Source organism: Rattus norvegicus, chromosome 9, assembly GCF_036323735.1.
Source record: "Rattus norvegicus strain BN/NHsdMcwi chromosome 9, GRCr8, whole genome shotgun sequence".
Classification (NCBI taxonomy): Eukaryota; Metazoa; Chordata; class Mammalia; order Rodentia; family Muridae; genus Rattus; species Rattus norvegicus.
This window is the reverse complement of record NC_086027.1, coordinates 97,618,681-97,640,346: the sequence shown is the minus strand read 5'-3', so window position 1 is coordinate 97,640,346 and position 21,666 is coordinate 97,618,681. Positions and strand designations below refer to the sequence as shown.

Sequence of the window (21,666 nt, the reverse complement as noted above, 5' to 3'; positions counted from 1 at the left end):
TAGCTGTTCCTGTCCTCAAGCGTGCTGGATACTGTTAGGGTGTCAACATGCTGGCGTTCTTCCGGGGACACCCCTGCTCACTTTATCTGGCACACATGTGTCGACTCAACTGTCCACAGGTCAGGCTTAACTGTCCACAAGGATAGGTGCTCCCTACACTAAGGAGGAGAGGCTCCGTGGAACACGAGGACACAGAGTCATTTGTAGATAGACCATCTGGTGTGCTCCATCCTGAAAAGGTGAACATGGGAAAGACTTGGAGGCAGGAGTAAATGGGACGGGAGAGGGGAGGCAGAGCCCATAGACAGTAAACAGCAAGCCTGCCTCTCAGAAACACACAGCCAAGAGAAAAACCACAGTCAAGCTGTGGCCAGGACAGCCCAGGTGATCACTGTGGGCAGAAAATAACACTGTCAGACAAGGGTGGGTGCTGGGCCCCTGGCCTGTGCTGGGAGCCTTGCCCTTCCCCCACAGTCCCTCCAGGGAGCTGCAACACTCAGCAGCCCTGTGTAATCCCCTCTTTGCTCAATGACCATGTATCATCCCCAGTCCCAACTGCCCACATACATAGCCTGTGTGGCTATCCCTGCACCAGCAGGCTGTCCTGGCTCTCACCCCTGGCTCACAGCGCTTCAGCCACTCAGCTTCCTACTTCCTGGCTTTGAATCCTATATTCACGAGCTACAAACCTCATCTCTATGGACTTGCTATCTCCAGGTGAGCAGTCATTTCCACACTGACCAATCACAGCCTCGAATCCTAAGCCAACTCAGGATCGACAGCCAGTTCAGAAACCACATCCATTGGCTTCTGAATGCTTATGTCCCAGGCCCCAGGTGTTATACTGGGGTGGGGCCTCTGAGGGGATTGGTCACAGGAACACTGTCCACATGGGATCAGTATACATTAGAAAGTAGCCCGGCAGGGACTCTACCTGTGATCTACAGGGAAGCCAACCCCCAAGTCCCCAGCAGGGATGCTATCTGTGATCTACAGGCCAATGACACCCCAAATCCTCACCACCTCCCAAATCTGCAGGTGCCTTTGACTCCTAGCCTCTAGATCTGTGAACATGGGTTTTGCTAGTCACAATCCACCATATCTCGACACAGTGGTAGAAGAGGACATCTTATTGCCACACCCTTACCTGGAGCCAGCAAGATGCCCTCAGGCCCTGGCTCTGGCTGCTTCACTGTAGCACAGCACAGTGAGGCTGTGACTTCCAGCCCCTTATGGGAAGGGACAGGCACCCCTTCCCACCCCCCAAGGAAGAAGCACAGCCATGGGATGACTGGCGCATGACTAATGCTAGTGAGTATAAAGGAGCTTTCTCTAGCACTGAGAGCTGGGCTGAGGACCAGCGCACGGGAACGGCTCCTGTACCAAGCTATCTCCCCTCCAAGGCCAGCCTGCGTCTTCCTACCTTAAGCTGCCACAGTTGGAGAATATCTGCCTATTAATTATTCTTTTGCTCAAGGGCACCTGCTGTTTGCCAACTTCAAGCTGAGAAGATACAAGCCAGTATATACCACAGAAAGGAAATTTTTAATTAAGATTACTTTCTCTTCCTGGAAGAAATGCTCCCCTACCCGGCCCCGTGCAGCTGGGCGTTCTCTGTGTGGTGACACCAGCCACTCTTTCCTGCAACAATGGGCAATGGTACGGCATATACCTGAGCAGGCCAGTGCCACCCACCCCAGGCTGGGGCAGAGGCTTCTCTGGCTCCTGCACCCACCTCATGGGTTGTGAGCTGTATCGCTTTAACTTGAAACACTGGCAGAAACTGCCATCTGTTGGGGTGTGGCCCTCCTGGGAACAGCGACTTGAATGTCACTTGCAGAAGAGGAAATAACTCAGCCTGGGTCCAAGGCAGGGCATAAAGGGTGATAATGACCGAGCTGGGTGTCTCCGTCAGGAGAAGGTGTCACCCGGCCTTGCCTGTACAGGCCATCAGTTAGGGCTCTGTGCTTCACGCTGTCACACTCCCAGGAGAAACAGAGCACAGCACCTTTATAAACTCAGTTCTCTAGCACCCTGTGATCTCTACTCAACTACTAAACAGGAATCTGCTGCAAAAAATGGACCTTCCGTTAAAATCCAGCTGAGACTACAGGCAAAACATACAGGGACACCTCCACGGCCGCCATCTGTCCACGGCTTCCACCTAGGCAGAGCCATGGAGCCTCTGTACCCTGGCACCAATCTATAGTGCTGAGAGCAACTGCAGCACACCCTCAGAGAGCTCCAGGCAGAGGCTAACAGGGGACCGTATGTCTGTCCTGACAGGTTCTGAAAGATTCTCTGAGACATACTCCATAAAAGGTCCATTGGAGACACAGTGACATCATCCCATGGCTACATTTCCAAGCAGGGCTGAGGGTCCCACGGCGATGACCTAAAGGGCCACCTGTCTGCCTTGGGTACTGCATGAGGGCAGAAACAATAACATCCCTGTGGGCGTGGGGAGGGAAACGCTTTACAGAACAAAGGAGCACTTCTTCAGACCTGAGCATCCTCACCACACAAGAGGAGGGTAAGGTGCCCTTGATAGCTTGATGCCTGCTGATGCTGCCACAAGAGGGCGCCCACCACAGCAGAGCTCCTGGCCATCCTCAAACCCCAGATGAGCCCTTGAGCTCAAATAAGCTTGAAGAAAGTCACATTCAGAAGAAGCCTAAGCTGTCTCTTTAGATTCAAATACTTGCCATACACACCAGTGCTTACAATAGAAAGCCATATACCACAAAATAAGGTTTTGGTAGCAACGATTCTCAATTATTATTGGTTGATAAGAATATGTGGACTGGACCAGGCATGGTGGCACAAGTCTGTATAATTCTACTGCTTGGGAGGTTGAAAGAGAAAGATGGTGAATTAAAAGCCAGCCTGGGCGACCCTGTGAGTTCCACTGGAGCGCAGATTACATTAAGATGCTGTCTTAAAAGCCCAAACCAACCTAACTATATCCAGGTCCTGTCAACCTTTCACTTGCAGGCAGTTTCTCAGGAAGATGGCCACCAATAGCACCTGGTTCCCAGCCACCTCTTGTGCTGCCAGGAGGTGTCCACTGCCACCCCACCCTGTTGCTGCTCTGACTTAAATGGACACATGAGGCCAGAGGCTATAGCAACAGTTGGGACAGGTAATATAAAAGGTTCCCCAAGGCAGTACTGGCTTCAAATCCTGGCTCTACCCGGCTGTAGACGGCTTCTGGATAAGCTTTTCACGTCTCGAACATTACCTATGACACAGGATGACAACAGGACCCACCCCTCACGGAGTAATTGTCAGGACCAAAGGCCATAATTACATGGACCCTGCAGGCAGAGGATGCCCAGTGGAGTATGTGCTTCATAAACATCCTGTGAGAACGCCGTGGCCTTGTTAACTGGCACTGAATCTAGAACGAGAGGGGTCAGCACCTGGGTTTCTTACCAGAAGTAGCTGAATGGCCAGTCTGTATGAAAAGGTCCTGTTAATGGTACTGGCACCCCGTGTCAGTCATTAGGAATTTCTAGAACCCTCTAAATACTGTACAAGTCACGGAAGCCATGAAACACAGAAGACAGACAACGCAGCTATTTCAGAGCCAGTCTTGCCGAGCCCCAGAGGCTGGGAGGAGAGCTGGCTTCCGTAAGTGGATAACCCCATTAGCAGGCACTGCTGAGACACACCAGCATCCTGGGGGAGGCGGCTTACTTCCATCTCAGGTGGGAGACACTAAGTCCTTATCCCATCCTCTCAGCATCACTGAGGTAGGGACAGCAGGACGGAGGAAGTTCAGTTGGATCACTGGGGAGATGGGGACAAAGAGTGAACCCACTGGAGAAATGCACAGTGAGCGGGCGGGCTCAAACTGAGGGCCTTCACCATCTGACGCTGTCTCCAGCAGGTAAAGTATGGAGTCCAGCTCTAGAGAAACAGAAGAGTGAGTGAGTGTGTGTGTGTGTGTGTGTGTGTGTGTGTGTGTGTGTGTGTGTGTTGTATGTACACGTACAAACACAACCAAGTGCCATGTATCCCACGGCAACACAATGATTTAAATGTGGGTTTGTCCCTTCATGCTAAGGTGGGAGGGGAGCCAGAGAGCTCGGCTCTAAGAGGTGACTGCAACGGGAAGCAGTCACAGAAGGCAGCTATAAGCTTTAACTCTGCCAGAAGCTGCTCATATTAAAAACAGAACTCTTGATTTATGCCAAGAACCCATAATTGTATAAACAGTTGTTACTTTTTAAAAATTATGACTTCTGATGGCTTGTTACAGAGGTTGTCATAACACCCATCAAGGGACAGGTTAGTCCACGGTGGCGTATGGATGGTAGTGTTAAGTGTGAAACAGAACCAGCATGGCACAGCCCAGGTGGGGAAGTGAGACATGGGCAACAGCCTTAGTCCTGTACATAAACCACCACCACCTGTCGGATGGCCTGCAGGGCACACTCATGGCCGTAGTTCCTTATGGTCAGCGATGGCCTTTTCGGGGTATACACACCCCAGGCAGGAAAGGGGATTCCATATGGGCAAGCCTGTGCAATCACACCCTGCTTATTCTAGCCCCTTCCTCCCCAGGTCAGAGATGCCACTCACCACTTTGAGCTCTGGTACTGATCGGCTGAGTGTCCATTCCTGGCTGTTCACGAAAGCATCTGTAAGAGAGGATGGGAAACATGAGGAGACATGCCACAACTCGTGGCAAGTCAAAACAGTCCCTAGATGTCAGTTTTGGTAGAGGGGCCACAAAAGCAGGGTCATACCAGCTGCCCATGTTACACCTACCCTGGAGTCCAAAACTTGCCTAAGTTTACACATTCTGGCCTTGAGGCTGTGCTACATAATGCATACCGCATTTAGCAATGCCATAAGCCTCTCGCCCTGGTCATTCCTCCCTTCCTCAAGCTCCAGACCTTCCTCATATCCACGGCAGACCTGAAAGCTTTCCTGGTCCTCAGCACAAGGTGGAAACACTGAGGCAGGAGCCTGACTTGCCTTGGCCTGACCTCATATCAAGCTAGATTTTCATCTTTTTTTATTCTACTAAAACAGTTACTTTTCTGAAATCTCTTTCATACACACACACACACACACACACACACAGACACACAGACACACACACACAAAGGATAGAGACAATGGCTAGAACCAGCAGCAAGATTGCAGGGTGCAGAATATTTGGATCCTCAGAAGGAAACCAGCCGGGCTGTTCCACCAGGGTGGCTTGGGGTAGGTCAGGAAGACAAAGCCCCTCCATACTGAGGGACTCAACAGGGTGCTTATTCCCCAGCCTGCCTCATACCTTATGACCCCACAACAACCTCCCTGGCTTTGTTCACAGGATTTTCACGCTCACTCTCCATGTGCACTTCCTGTCAAAACAAAAAAACAAAACAAAAAAAAAAAAAACAAAACCCAATAGCCTGAGGTAGTCAGTACCTACTACAAACCAGACACAGGTTTCCTGTCTCTTTCCAATATAATTAACTCTTTGGAGTCCTTCTCAAATGCTGACTCCTGTTACCTCTTAACGCTGTCCGATAAGTCCCTCACAACACACCCAAGGTCAAGTCCGCCATCCTGCTCAGGAGGATGTTTGGTACTCAGACCCAGTGGGTGTCAGGGCGAGAAGCAATGGCCTGCTGCCCCACGGTAGGCTGCTGGAAAAGGCTGAGGTGCCAAGCAGACTAGGTGTCCCCCTGACACCAAAGAGGCTGCAATCAACACAGACCAGACATCACTGGCCCGCACTGACCTAGAAACCCCAATGTCTATCTAAGGAGACGAGTTACCCAGAGGAAGGCCTCTGCTCAGGGAGGCTGAGTCAGGAGGACCTGGGTGGTGACAGGACACAACTTCCACACAAAATCACTGTAACCTTGATCCGCAACTTTGCAAAATGTTCATTTTTGTGGCAACGAAGTTAATAAATTAGTTGACTTAATAGGAGGAGGAGGAGGAGGAAGAGAAGGAGGAGGAGAGGAAGAAGAGGAGGAAGAAGAGGAGGAAGAGGAGGAAGAGGAGGAGAAGAACAACAACAACAACAACTAAAGAATGAACTAGCTTTCATTATGAAACCTCTCTTTAGAAGCCAGGGTCCAGTCTGAAGAAAGGGAAGGCTGGTCTGCTAAGGACCAAATGAAACCTCCATGCTTTAGTAAAGATGTCTGCACCACAATCTCCATCACCGGGGCCTCAGTGTGGCTTCTCAGGGGCTGAGCATTGTGCCACAGACAGCAATGGGAACGTGGGCTACACAGCACCCACACAGCAACTTCCTCATCCAGCAGGGATTGGGGCCAAGGCAAACCACATCTCATCTCTCTCAAGTGTCCACAGAGCAGCAGCCTGCCTCTTCACAGAACCACTCGGCTGTCTGTATAGACTTCCTAGGATCTTCCCAGCGGGCAGAGCCCCAAGGCACAGGTGTTTGCGGGCTTGCTTACTAAGCATGTAGTAGGCTCAAGGTTTGATGCCTTGCACTGAATAAAGCTGGTGTGATACACGCCTGCGATCCCCACATTTGAGAGGTAGGATCAGAAGGATCAGAAGGATCAGAAGTTCGAGGTCCTCCTAGGCTACACAGTGAGTTCAAAGCCAACCTGACTACCCTGGTCTCAACACCCTCACCAAAAACAGTATCACAGAAGAGACTGCGGTGCCCACTTAACACCCCACTCCCTGGAATAGAGTAACAAGAAGGAAATACATCCGTGGGCACCGGTTTAGATAAAGTGCTACTGGACTAGAATTTAACAGTAGGGCAGAGATGGCCACTGATGCGTGTGGGCCAGGCTGCCTGCTCCTGCTTGATGCCACAAGTGTTCTCTTTATTCCTTGTTACTAACCTAGCACTGGGCTTCAATTACTCCCCCACCCCCTTTTTTTGCAGTGGGCCGTGTCTAACGCAGGGCCTCCTGAATGCTAGACAAGTGCCTCTAACACCAGCCTACAGTCCCAGAACTTAACATTCTTTAGTCAGCTCAACAAAAGTAGGTGCTGTGTCCTGACCTCCCCCTGCAGTGATGGCTACTGGACTCCAGGATAGGCGTGTAAAATGTGACACCAGTTCCTTCACTAGTCTCCAGTAATCATGACCAGTGGGTTATGAATGATAGCCAAGTGGACAGGAGAACAAAGGTTGCAGGGACTGAACTACCCACATGGGCTCCAAGATTCATGAGGACACACCTCAACTGTAGCCTGTTTGAGCAGAGGAAGCATGCAGGAAAGACACAGGATGAGCTTCAGGGGCCAGGGCTGCCTTCATGCTCCTTCTGAGCAGCCCAAAGGGCAGCTCTTGTACCAGAGGGGACCTGTTTCAGCAAGAGACACCATATATCTCCACAGGGCCCACCCACTTTAGGGACACCACAGTGTCATCAACCCCCACTGCTCACAGATGCAGACCACAGGCTCCCTAGGCCTCTGCCTGGACCTCCCCCAACCTCAGGTCCTCCTGACTAAATCAACTCCTGGTAGACACTAAGGAGCATGGAAGCCAAAGGCACCCTGAACCTTCCTTGTCCTCAGAGGACTTGGGCTCATCCAGAGCAAAGCCCCATCCCCACTACCAGGAGCAGGCCGCCAACAACTAGGAGACAGAGCAGAAACAGGTCACTAGGAGGCTTTGTCCCTATGGTGGCTGGGGTTTGTCCACGAGACAAACTGGAAGTGCAGATCAGAGGAGCTTGAGCAGTGACCTGTCAGATCTCCACAGCTTCTTGAACAGTCAAAGATACTCTAGTGAGCAGAAGGAACCCAGCACAGTGCCCTGGTAAAGCCCAGCAGGACAGAGAACAAGCAAGATGACCGACTGATGGATGAAGAACTGGGTCAGTCGGGACCAACAGCATCCTCACCTGTAGCCTAGAGGAGCATGACTAGAGATGCCAGGTTTCTAAGAAAGCTTTCAATCCCACATATCCACTGGGTGCCTTCCTGGGGCCTCAGTGCCTTGAGCTAATAGCTTATTAATGCCCTCGATCAGGCCAGAGTCCTAACTGCATCGTCTGGTTGGTGGACACAAGCCCCAGCACAGCCAAGGCCCCTGAGGCACGTATTACACACACCCTGGCCTGCAGGATCACCACAATGACTTCATGCTCCCCACCTCGCTGGGCTCCAGGGACCACAGACACGAAGCTGCCACCAGAGTAAGAAAAGAAAGCTAAAATTGTATGTGAGAGGGGAGAGAGGAAAAAAAAAAAAAACCTGAACAAAAACACTGCCTCAGGTACTGGGATGCTCTTGGAACTTTAAAATTCCACAAAGGTTCTTTAGAAGTGCACTCTTTTTAGCAACAGACATGGACTTTTTTTAACCTGAGAACATCTGCAAAGCCCTAAAATAGGGGACAGAGCAACAAAGAAAAGGAGCAGGTCTACCCAGGGAGAGACCAGGCGCCGGGGAAAGCCAGGTCCCTGGCCCTGTCAAAGCTGTGCTGAGGAAGGAGACAGATGCTCTACAGTGGAATAGGAGCTTTGTGCAACAGTGATCAACACCCAAGGCAGAATCAGCTTCCAAAACTGTGTGTCACAGTATGACTCCATTTCTTATCAAAAGTCCTCTGTTGCCAGTGGAGTAACGCTTGAGTAAATCCAGTCCTTAAGGGTACTAGATGACTGCCAGACTCCTGTTACTGCCATCTGTTCCTCAGTGACCCAAAGATTCACAACCAAGATGGCTCCCTCCCCCACATCCTGGACGATCACCTTCCCCAACCTTGAGGTGCCACCATGCCCACTCACCCCTGTAGGTATGGCTATACCACAACCTCAATCAAAGCACCTTCCCCGAACCTTGATGGACCTTCTCAGGATTATGTGGAGTCAAAAGAGCACCAGCTGAGGTGTGATCTCAAGGACTCTAGCCGTATGATTCCCTTAGGGACTGTTTCCTCACACAACCCATGCTTAGGGAGAGCACAGTCTGACAAGGAGAGGAGAAAACGTGTGGATGTTAGTGAGACTGGAAAGGAGGAAGATATCCCTCAGCCCACAAGCTGAGGGGAGCCAGGGACAGCAACCACAGACTCCTACGTGGTTTGATACATCCATATTCCAAATATCCCTGAGAAAGGTGGGTGTGTGCTGGGTAAGAAGAGGCTGAAATATTCTGAGTGAAATACTGGCAGCCCCGAAGCCTGTGCCCTCATTCCATCAAATTTTCATCTCACGGCCGTCACCCAGGTGATGAAGGCATTGCTGGAAGCATCTTCCCGGACAGGCTACAGATCCCCAGGGAGAAAGACGGCAGTCCCAGCTCTTTCTGAGGAGCATAAAAAACAAAGGCCGTTGCACCCCCATTGCCCCACAAGGTCACCTGTCCAGAACTGACCATTCCCAGGCCTCTTTTAGACCTGTTGTTACCCTGGCACCTCAGGCAAAGACCACTACCTTCCTGTTACACAGATCTTACTACAGTGTCCCTGCAGCCTGTGCTCCAAACCTGAACGGCACGCCCTGGTGCAAGGCATTTGAACACTCAGTCCTAGGCTGATGGTGCTCTTAGCAAGTTTATAGGAATACTGTCCCATTCAGTTTGCTTCCTGTTTCATGTTTACAGTTAAAGAGGTGCACTCACCCCCCCACCTTCAAGTTCCTGCCACCATGCCCAGAGCTGGGTACCATGCCTACCCCCTGCCGACAGACTCTGATCCCCCTAAAGTCGTTAGCAGAACATAAACTCTGTCTTCCATAACGCAAATCTGGTCATGGTGTTTTATCACAGCAACAAGGGAAAAGTAACACGGCCGGTCAGTATGCTCAGCTCATCTTAGCAAGCCCCGGCCTCCATGTTCTAGATAAAACACCTCCCTCCGCAAAGCCTCTCTGTAATACTGCTGCCCTCACTGTCACCATGCCCTGTGACATCTAAGTGACAAAGTACAAACTCTGCTATGGCAGTCATATATGTTTGGGCAGAGGCCTGCCCCTGACAAATAGTATAACCCTGAGCAAAATCAGGCTTCTCCCAGATAAGGTCCCAAAATAAATTTGGTGTAACATATGGAGCACAAAATCTAGGTCATAGACATGTGCAACCAGTACTCAGTCTGTCTACCAAGTAATTAACTAGGCAGAGTGTGAACAACGCACAGGAAGACGGAGGAACAGCTAACACTGCGGGGGCTGCCTCTCGGGGGAGGGGCCTCCAGGACCTTGTTTTCCCGATTATCATTTCTCGGCCTTTACCGACTTGAGTCCTGTCTTTATTCAGGAGCATCCACTACTTTTCTAAGAAACGTCATTAAAGCTACTTTTGCAGCCAGGGGCGGTTCCTCTTAGGCCTGGAAGGAAACAAAAGGTTCCACCTGGTGGCGGAGGTGCTGACCCTCAAGCCTGTGAGGGTCAGCCTTGCACTAAAAATGCTGCCAAGCACAATCAGGTGGAAATGCACGGCAAGGGCTCACTCCTCCTCGTCTCCTTCCTCAGGCCACGAGGGTCAAAGGTTCTTACCTGCCTTCCAAGATCTTTTCAACAGAAAAATTAACAGAAGACTACCTAACACACATCACCAGCTACAAGGAGGGGCTCACATCTCTCACCCACCCATCACTGAGAGCTTGTATTGCCCAGAGCAACACAGTATCCCAGGGGTCACAGCTGAAGATCCCACTAGGGATCCCTGTCATGCTATTCACGGTAAGCCAGGAAGGAAAGCTCAGTATCACTAGCTCTGGTGACCACCTTGCCCTGGGCATGGATGTTCACAGCCTGGGACACGCTTGCCTTTACTCATATGTAACTTCCCCCTGTCTACATGCAAACAAGTTGAGGTCCTCAGAACCAGCAGGACACACCCCAAAAAGTCTCAAGATGTCCGAGCAACATGAGGCAAATGACTCAGAATGCAAAAGACACCCAAAGGACCTCCCCAATCTTGCCTGTATCTTTCTCCCTGACTGAGCCTGAGGACAGGTGAGCACACGCACAATACAGGCTTCCAAATCAGGCGGTGATCTCTGCTGCTTCTATAAAAAGCACACAATATGCTTTCAAAACTGAGAGATGTCAAATATGCCATGATTTTTCCATTAGACAAGCCACAAACTACCAAGGAACCAACTCCTAGAGCTGCAATTTTGCCAGAATAATCAAGTCCGTTTGGGGTAGGGTGTGGTTTCCCATGCATGGCAAGAACTGACTGACAGCAGCCTGCAGTTAACTATTCCACCTGATGCACTCAGCCTCCGCTGGACCAACAGGTACCACTCTGTCAGGCTCTTCAAATGGAGTCCAACAACAGATGAGTGTGGTGGGCACTGGTCCCTGTGATGCTCTTCATGGCTCAAATCCTTCAAGCACCTGGCTGCAGAGATGTTGGCTGACTGAGGCAGAGACCTCCTTCCTAAACTGCCCTTGGTTACAGTGGAGCTCCAGATAGGACCCTGAGAGCTGCGGCCAGAGACTAAGGATGTAAAACGTCTGTCATCTGCCTCAACTGAGGCAGCTCGGCATCCCAGCTCCTCAGCCCACCGGTCCCTGAATGCTTCAGGAAGACCACATTGTACTGTAGGGCAGCATTCTTCCCACATGACGAGGTGGAGAGAGGGTCTCAGGATGTGTCCTGCATGTCACTCTCCCCCAGCAGCCACTTCCTAGCTGGCCTTTTCCATGGCAACGTCTGCAGGGACTCTTCAGAGCCTCTGCCAGAATGCAGCCCAGACAGGAAGGCCCGCTGAAGACTATGGACATTTGAGCTCGGCACCCATGGACTTCCTAGGTACATAAAGACCAGGAAGGTTTTTCTCTCCTCCTCACAGCACCTGGCAACTCCCCTAGCACACTGTCCACAGCATGCACTAAGTGTTTCTAGATCCAAGCACTGGACCCCTTATTAGAGATACACACAACCAACCCCAGGCCTGTAGCTGCCTTTGAGAAGCATGGGTGGAAGGAGTGTCATGCCACGCCGTGCTAAAAGCTACAGAGAAAACAAGACCAGTACAGCAGATGAGAGAAAGGCTAGCAGTGGAGTTGCTGGTCAGGGGTGGTCTCTAAAGTGCTGACATTTATGTTAGGGAGGGAGAGGGGCAGGTGCTGAGGCTGAGAGGGAAAGAGATGGTGTAGGAGGGCAAGGAGGGCTCACAAGGATGAAGGACAATGTGGTTCTGGTGTTGGCACAGTTAGGTAGGAGTCACCTGGGAGCTCTGAAGGGTGAGAAGATGGGTCACATCCTGCTCTTCAGAAGACAGAGGTGTGATGGGATCTGGTCTGTGGAGGTTATAAGAAACAAGTGGAGGGGGTAGACTGGCAGAGGAGGAGCCCTCGGAATGGAGGCTGAGCCAAGTGTGGCATCACCCCACTGGAAAGCAGGTACCTGCTGGAGCAGCGGGGCGGATGGAAGGTGGTTCAGTGTTCTCGTGGTGGGGGCAAGCAGAAGGAGCAGGGACAGGGGCTAGGTATGAACCCCTGCAGAGGCTCCCTAAGAGAGCACCTCAGGTGGACCACAGTCAAAGCCACGCTCGACATGAATGCTTGAGGTCGGAGGTTGTTTTGCTCTACTGGTCCAGTCTCGAGAGATCTTTGTAGTTTCTGGTAACTCACTCCACCTGTAGCCAGCAACTGGGTGCTTATTTCTTTGACACAACTTATAATACGTTGAATGTCTGTATACACTGGGGAATTTAATCTCTAGATCTGTCTTAGCAGCCATTGTCCGCAAGCTACCCCACCCGGCATTTCCTCCAGGTCAGGAGAGTGGAAAGAACATGGTGAAACAGTCTATGCCGTGAGGACAGAACAGAGGAACATGGAAAGGCAGAAACATGGGTACCTAGAACGAGGTGCCCGGGCTCCTCTGCAAAGCCCTGAGCAGATGTGATGAAGCCAGAACAGTAAGGATCTCCTGAGACTTCTACAATCCAATACCTGTCACATGTGACCCTACCATGATTACATGTTCATAAGTCATCTGGTCACTGTACACCTGATGTGGAGATAAAAAAGATCAGAAGCCGGCCAGGGTTTCCTCAGATCCATGTGACGGACTCCATTAAAGGTCTGTAGCAGGAGGTCCATGTCTGCGGTTCTATGCTAGAGGTCTCTTTATACTTCTACATATGCATCTCTATACACAGCAATTCCACGACAGAGGGCGGCCAGTGCAGTCAGTAGACTGCCATCACGTTCTTCTGATATGCCCGGCCTGGCCACAGAACTTTAAAAAGATCACCTTCCCAATCCCAGAAGACAACAGCAACAGCAGCATCCACAGGTGGGAAAGACTGGCTGCCCCTGGATTTGACAGCTCCACAGCAAGCTGCAGGGGCTAACTAACCCCAAGCTATCTGAGCAGGCTCAGCACTCAAGGCCCCAGAGCCGGACTCTCACCAAAGTGACCAGGGCCTTAGAACCATTTGGGTAGGTTTTCTGTGCTTCCAGATCTTGGGAGCCCCTCCTCCAATGCTCCCAGCACCCCCATCCGAGCAGGCTGAGATCCTAAGCTCACAGCCTAAATGGAGAAGAGCCCACAGTGAACAACTTCCAAGAAGGCTTCTGGTGTATCGAAAATAGCAGCCTCAAGTCCATGCCAAACCCTCAGTCCAGGCCCAAAGTGTTTATGTGGCTCAATTTAGAACACTGAATATGAAGCCATTGATTTCGACTTCTTGAATCCAAGAGTAGAACCAGACTGGGGGGTGGGGGGGGGTGTCCAGGAAGCAAGAGGATGTCGGCTGAAGACAAGGAGAGAGCAATCAATCAAGGCCAACACACCCAAGGCCAGGAGGCCTGCACCTCACCCAGGTAGGCAGCCCAACTTAGCAAGAACCCAGAGCAGAGGGGCAGTGCTGTGCCTGGCTCCTCCCATCACAGCTCTGCTAGGGACCACTAAGGACTCCACACTGCACAGAATGCACCTCCATGTGGGGACCGAGGCTTGAGTAAGCGAGCTGGATGTTTTCACAAAGGAGTTAGAACATTCCCTGCTGCCCATGGCTGAGATGTGCAAGGGCATGGTATTAAATCCTGTGACATGCACAGAAGTGAACCTGAGGAGCGTCCTCTCGTCTGACTGACAGAGGAGCCTGGTGTGTGCAAAGCTCTGAGAGCCTACTATGAAGGGCAGCAAGGCCACCCAGGTCCAGGGGGCGGGGCTGGCACACGTGGATTCGCCAACCCCGCTTTCCCCATCACTGTTTTGTTCTTCTCGGGGAAAGAACCTCAGGCTTTCTGCCTTGTTGGTTCGTCTTTATTCCCTACTAGAGATTTACAATCACCATGGAAACAGACACCTGTGTGCGTCCATGAGGGGTTTTCCAGAAAGATTTAACAATGAAGGTCTGGCACGTGGGCAGCACCATTCAGGATGGAAGTCTATGAAGAGTAAAAGTGGGCGGAGTACCAGAGCTCCCTCTCTCAGCTTTTGACTACAGGTGCAGTGTGATGATCTGCCTTTCACTCCTCCAGCCATGTCTTCACCACCTGATGGACCTCAACCCTTCGAACTGTGAGCCAAAAGAAACCGTGACTTCCGTAAACTGCTTCTGTGAGATCAACATGTATGTAGGAAGGAAATGCTTCGCCAACTAGCTCCACCCCCAGCCCCTCCCTCACTGACTCCGCCCCAACCCCGCCCACTGCTTGCTCTAGCTTCTAATCTTGTCAGTGCCCGGTATTCTCAGGAAATACTACTGAGATATAGTGGGGCGGGGGCTGCAAACAGGAGACCTGAGCTGGAGCCCCTGAGCAGCTGCAGGCTCGTTTCTCAAGCTCTAAGCAAATCTCTATGCGTCCAGATATGAATTTCTATAGACGGAAACTCTATTACTCCAAGGGGCAATAACCCACTGCATGGGGCGTCTGTGCAGTCAGCATACACCCTCAAGACACACGGCCTGGCCAACACACCAGAGAAGGACCAGAGGCAGCAGTAGCTGTTGTCGACACAGAAACAGGCCAGTCTAGGAGTCAGGTTGGTCCCTTGAATGACAGAGTCAAGTGACAGGAGTTTAAGACTAAGGCATGTGATGAGAGGCTGGGTCCAAGCCGGCCATGTTCTACTGCACGTCTCCTAACACTCCAAAGCCTGTCTCCACTGTGCTTGATGAAAGGGATAGTGGCTTCTTCTCATCAGTGGCCACTCCCTGTCAAAGTCCCAATGGTTGCTCAGCGACAGACAAAATCTCAGCAAATGGGAAGAATTCAAATCCCTACTTCTCTACTCGCATGACAGTGAAAACGGATGCAGGGAGGCTAGCCAGGCTGGCCCTGGGTGTGATGAGATCTGGGCTTTTCTGAAAGCTACTTCTGATGCTCCAAGGAGAGGCAGAAAGTTCCAGACGTGTGCTGGAAGTAAGGGGGAGGGGAGGGGAGAGGGAGGGGGAGGGCGAGACATATGAAAGGCAAGACAGGTCCCCTCCAGCTCCACAGAAAGTGATCCTAGGGTTGGGTCCCCCTCCCACTCCAAAGAGAATGAGATCCCAGGACCAGGCAAGACCTGTGAGGAGAACTGAACAGAGCATCATACTCAGTCTAAGATATGCATACAGGAACCTGGACGCCAGAGAGGGAAAGTGAAGGGTCAGACACAGACCAAAGACAACCCCACAGGACAACAAACAGGATATACAGAAGGAGGTTTCTGACCCATCTGCCCGTGTCCAGAGCAGAAGTTAAGAGAAGACTCTAGGAAGATCTGGCAGGAAGTCTAGATTCACCAGAAAACACACTTTCCCTTGGAAAAGACACACAATGAGACCCTCAGACCTTCCTGGTCCTGCTAATGCCTCAAGGGAAGCCTCAGGAAATATCCTGTGTGAGGCTAAATCTGACCAAAATAAAGATAGCTTCCCATTTCGGCTACAAACGAGGGGGAATAAAAGCCAGGCTACATAGGCATGTCTTGGAAAGCACCACTTCAGAAAACACAATCTGATCTTCAAGTTTTATCAAATTAAACTGATAAACACCAGGTAAATATGTGAAGATACAGATTTTGGGTTTTACTGAGAAAAGGTCCTGTGTGGCTCAGGTTGGTCTCAAACTTGCTACGACATGCCTGAAGATAGCCACTGAACCGATCCTCCTGCCTCTGCCATCCAAGTACTAGGATTACAGACAGACAGACAGAGACAGACAGACAGACAGACAGACAGACAGACAGACACACACACACACACACACACACACACACACACACACACACACACACACACACAGAGCCTCTTTTGGCCAGTGCTTGGGATACAATCCAGACCTTGTATACCTCAAGCAAGCACTCTTCCACTCAGCCAAGCCCTCAACCCCTAACAGATCTCAGACTAATGGTTGAGCTGAATGATCCCAAGACTCACTTGGAGATAGATATCTTAAACTGTCACTGCCATACCTTCACCTAGGACAAATGAAAAGTCACAGCCGGAAGGCTCACATGCAGCTGAAATTCCACACTGGTCAACGCTGACCACTTAGAGCACAGCAGCCGAATGGCTGTTCCAGAGTGGCCCTGACCACTTCACCCGCCAAGAGATCAATGCTATCTCAGTCAAGAAGTGACTCAGAACTCTCCTGTAGTGTGGCTGTCTTTAAAATGCGGATCTGTGTAACAGCAAAGGCCTCAACCAGTGATTCTCAACCTTCCTAATGCTGCAACCCTTTGTCACAGTTCCTCATGTTGCGGTGACCCCAAAACATAAATTTATTCTGTTGCTACTTCATAACTGTAATTCTGCTATTTGTTGTAATGTAAATGTGTTTTCCATTGGTCTTAGGTGACCCCTATGAAAGGGTCATTTGACCCCCAAAGGGGTCACGGCTCACATGTTAAGAACCACTGGCTTAGACTGTGCCAGTATGGAATACCCCAAACTGCTTTCAGGGAAGGAGTGTCTTATAAACATGAGGAAACTGGGGCCAAGGGGCTGGTCCCAGCCTCTCCCATATGACCTCTTCTCTGCAGTCTACTCAGCATCCTTGTAAGCTGTGAAGGCCACCAGCTATCTGAAGATCAAGACAGGAGAGAAGGACAGGTCACCAGACGGATGCTGAAGTCCTCAGTCCTCAGAACCAGAACTTTGACAGGGCCTTTGCGCTTGTCAGTGGCTGTGACCAAGCTCACACCTACACCCGAACCTAACTCCAAGTGCACAATTTTAGTCCTCGTGTTATGGCATGGCTAGCATTAGACATTTTATCCTGGGAAATAGTTTACAGTATCAAAACTCCATCTTCCTAAGCCATAGAGAAAACCCCTGGGCAAACTCCCACAAATCACACCCGCCAAGGAATGGACTCACACCATCCCCTGACTACCCACTCACCACCTTAAGCACTCACTGCCTCTTCTCTCCTGCCTGGTACCTGGCCTGGCATGAGCTTTGCCCATCAGCTGCCAATCAGGGCCTCCTACTTAACCGCTCCGCCCACTTTATATTCCTACAAAGAGCTCTGGCATTACGTATTTTCTTTCTCGAGTTCAAACGGCACTAGCAGCACATTACTTGTGGGTTCAGCTCTCTGTAAGTGGGGGGCAGTGGTGGTACAACTGTCACTGCCACCCCTGGTGTCATCAGCTGGACAGTATTGAGAATGGCCTATGAGATGGGCCTTTAAGCACACCTGTAAGATTATCTTGATGTATTAACTGAAATGGGAAGACCCGCCCACAGGGGATGACGTCATGGCCGTGCTGGGCTCCTGGAAAGGGAGCTGTGTCCATCGCTTTCTGTCTTCTGACAGTGGATATGGTGCAACCAGCTGCTTCAAACTCCTGGGGCCTGATTCCCCAGCCATAATAGCCTGTTCCCCCATGAGCCAGAATACGTCCTTCTCTGTATGTCCCCTCGCTGTCCAGAACAAACCCTTCCTGCTTTTGTCACAGGGCTTTAAGGTACAAGAACGTAACTAGGACAATAGGCTGAAGAGAAGCACCTCGGCCACTCTAAGAGCCATTAGTGATCAGAAGCAGAGAATGCTCCAGCCATAAAGGCCCGAGTGCTTTCCCATAAACAGCAGTGGAAGCATCCCGGGCAGATGACAACAGTGTAGGAGAGCAGCTAGCGGGACTCGGTGTGGCCCAGACAGAGAGCTCCACTATGTTGAACATTAATAAGCTAAGTTCTGCTAAACAACCACAGGATGAACCAGCATTTAATTGAATGAATAGGTGGGTGGGTGAAGAAATGAAAAACTATCCCCAAGTAAGGCTGACAACAACCAAAGAAGACCAGAAAGCCAGGCCTTCCTTCCCCAGTCGCCAGCTTCCTACACACCCCTCGCCACCACAATTTAACAATGGACTCTCCACTCTCAGTGGATCCACAGAACAGCAATCACACCCCTTGCGGCTCTGACAATTCTGAACACAGATCATCATCCAGCCACACCAGGGCCACACAGTCCCAAGGCTTCATGATGGTCACAGGTGACCATAGAGTGTGCCTACTTCTATCAGACCAGGCCAGTGACCTTGGTTAAATAGCTCATGATCTCAATGTCACAGGGGAATGCCCTAGATGATTCTGTTAAGTGACCCCAATTCTTCAGCTCTATAAGATCCCCTGTCGTGGAGAAGCGACACTCATAAGCCACTAAACTCACTGGTGTAGCTTCAAAACACAAGCAGAAACCAATGGCAGATGGCAACTGTCATCACAGACGAAAATGCACCATGGTTCCTGTCTGCGTTTCCTCTGCCGGTATCTTCCAATCCATGTTCCAGAGGGAATGTGTTCCAGCCTTGCTCTAAGACACTGCTCTGAACCTGACATGCTAACACCCCAAGCCTCTGGTTCTCCAAAGGAAGACCACAGAGGAGCTGACTCCCTAAATTAGACTTGAGAACTAACAAGCAGGAGCTAGGCGTGGTTCAATAGCTAGAACGACAGTCAGGCAAGCAGGGTTGCCTCCCTCACAGAGGGAGAAACAAACAATTAGCATGTACTATGTGCACCATAGGTGATTATTACTTTTGCTGAAAGCTGATCCCAGGCCAATAGGACAGGGTCTCTGGGGCATGAATCTCCTACCTCAGTTTCTCTCCTTAAAAGGTCATTGTGCACTTTCAAATCGTAACTGTTAATAAATATACTAAAGCTTATCTTATCATCTACACATTTTATAAATTATCATGTGCAGTTATTCTGTAGTGAGCATTTTTTGGTGAGTGTGTTTTTGTTTTACTCCCAGGTGTGGGATAAGGGGCTGCCTCACACTGTCCACAGCAGCTGACTAGGACTTGCTGCAACTCGGTGTGATTTCTGCCAGCTGCTGATAGTTTTTGCGAGTGTGTGACGTTTGAATTCTGGGGACTTTTCAGAGGATGTAAATGCTACAGCTGATAGAAGGGACTAGTTGGTCAGCTAGTAGTTAGGCGCAGTTTGTCAAATATGTGAAGAAATGAATAGAAGAAATTAGATACCCTGACGGTGAAGATCAAACAGTATCGTCACCCCCTTCCTCTTTTTTCCTTTTTCTCGTCTACCTAGTGTTACGAGGTTAGAAGGGAGGAAGGATAGATAAAGGGGAAGAAAGAAGAACCCACAAAGTAGCCAAGTCAAGCTACAATGCTCAGTGCAATGCATATCAAATGAAATCTGAACAGAGCTTTTTCTCAGGCTTTCAGATTAGTGTGGTTTGGGGGCAGTGAGTTCAAAGGCCTGGTATCCAACTAATCATCCATCCAACCATCCAATCATCTATCCATCCATCCATCCATCCATCCACCCATCTATCCATCCACCCATCCATCCACCCGCCCACCCACCTATCCATCCATCCATCCATCCATCCATCCATCCATCCATCCGACCAACCATCTGACCATCCATCCATCTATCCACCCACCCATCCACCCACCCACCCATCCATCCATCCACCCGACCAACCATCCGACCATCCATCCATCCATCCATCCATCCATCCATCCATCCATCCAACCAACCACCTATCCATCCGACCATCCATCCACCCATCCAACCACCCATCCATCCGACCAGCCAGCCAGCCAGCCATTCATCCCTCCCTCCCTCCTCTCCTTCTCCTCCCCAACTCACTCACTCCATTCCACAATCCATCTACCTATTTATCTTCTAGTACATCGAGGCCAAGAAATGTTATATGACGACTCAGCTCTCAAACTGGAGCTCTCTAATAGACTGTATTTGGTACGTAATGGGAAGTGACTCCATGTGGTACAGAGTGACAGCCCTTCTTCCAGTTTAGGAATGAACAGAGGAGGCACAGTAAAGCCACACAAGAAAACCATCTTCTCCCTGCTTATGCTTGGTCAATCATTTTAAAAATAGCAGCCACATGAAGGTTATGAGAACATGTTTTAAAAAGTAGGGAAAAAGAGAATCCAAAGCTAGCTTAAACCAGCAACTTTACCCACTAGCATACCTACCCACCAGGTACGCATCTTGACCATAAACCCAAGCATACCCACATGCTGGATATCACAGGCCCTTTGCAAAATGTATCACAGGAAAATAAACTGAAGCCTTGATGCTAGCTTCACAGGTTCAAACCTACCACGCACGCCTACTTCTGCATCTTCTGCCTACTTCAGTTCCTGGAACCAAAGGAAGCTTGAAACAGTTACTTAAGAACATGGGGCAGATTGGGCTCAGGGTGGCTTTGAGGCCTGTCTGGGCTGCATGGCTAACCACACTGTTGCAACAGAGACAGAACCCATGTGGCCAACTCCACTGGCCTAACTTTCCACAACTATCAGAGGAAATCTTCCTTCCCTGCTTCTGGCCAGCTTTTGAGAAAACAAGAGAGGAAACCTGTGTTAAGGTCAGGCTTGGCCACTGCCCATCACCTGGACCACAAAAGCATTGGTGGATCAGAGCTCAAAGGGCCCAGAAAATGTTGCCCAAAGGAGCCCTGCTGAGAAAAGGAGGAGGGCAGAACAGTTCATCATTGCCAGACACCTGGCTTGCCAGTGGGCAGGACCCTTACTAAGCTTCAATAAGCCAGAGAGAAGCAGTGGTGAGATAGAAGGGCAGGCAGGCCAGGTCTCCCCGTTTAGACACATTCTAGAAGCACATCTTCTGTTCACACCAGAGCAAACCATCCATGGGAAGAGGACAGGTATAAATATCTTCTGGGCTGTAGGGGCATGTCCAGTCTTTTGGCAATGTGCCATGATCGAAGTTGTCATCTACACAATTTATATTTGAGAATGGCACAATCCAGTCATTAAAAGAAATACGAAAATCCCTTATAACTAAGTTTACAATTATGTGTTAAGCCACATTCAGAACCATCCTTGATTATGTGTGGGCTGCAGGCTGAACACTCCCCAAGACCCAGCACCTAGGACAAAGAGTAACATCTTCACAACTCCAACCACAAGCCCATAGCCCTCCCACCTTTCTCTAGCATGACAGCCCTAATGTCGGGAGTATCTCAGCTATTCAGACGGCCTAGTACAAAGTGGGATGCTGTGCTTGGATACTGAGTAGCAAGCCTCCTCTCCAAGAGTTCAGCTAATAACCCCTGCTGTATATCTGCTGTCCCAATTCTGAGGAGAAGCCTGCAGGGCCCTATAGTCTTCACCTTCCAAACCACGAATTCTCAGTCTTTGTTGAATGTGGCTTCCTGGTCAGGTTCAGCCTTAATTTGAGACTCCTGGGGGACCCTGGTAGATCCTTGAAAGGCTAAAGTTCTAGTGTAGGAACTAACATGGTCAAAGGATGCTATGCCCACCCATCCTGGAACTCTG

The 21,666-nt window shown here is 50.3% G+C and overlaps 1 protein-coding gene across 24 annotated transcripts in view; it reads right to left on the bottom strand.

Annotated features, from left to right (window-relative positions):
• The window catches only part of Agap1 (ArfGAP with GTPase domain, ankyrin repeat and PH domain 1), a 435,489-nt gene that overhangs the window by 282,524 nt on the left and 131,299 nt on the right, over window positions 1-21,666 (bottom strand). For all 24 annotated transcript variants that reach the window (XM_063267308.1, NM_001401593.1, NM_001108230.2 and 21 more), the window contains exon 2: window positions 4,588-4,646. In XM_063267308.1, the coding sequence (XP_063123378.1) occupies window positions 4,588-4,646 (59 nt within the window). The remainder of the gene's footprint in view (window positions 1-4,587; window positions 4,647-21,666) is intronic.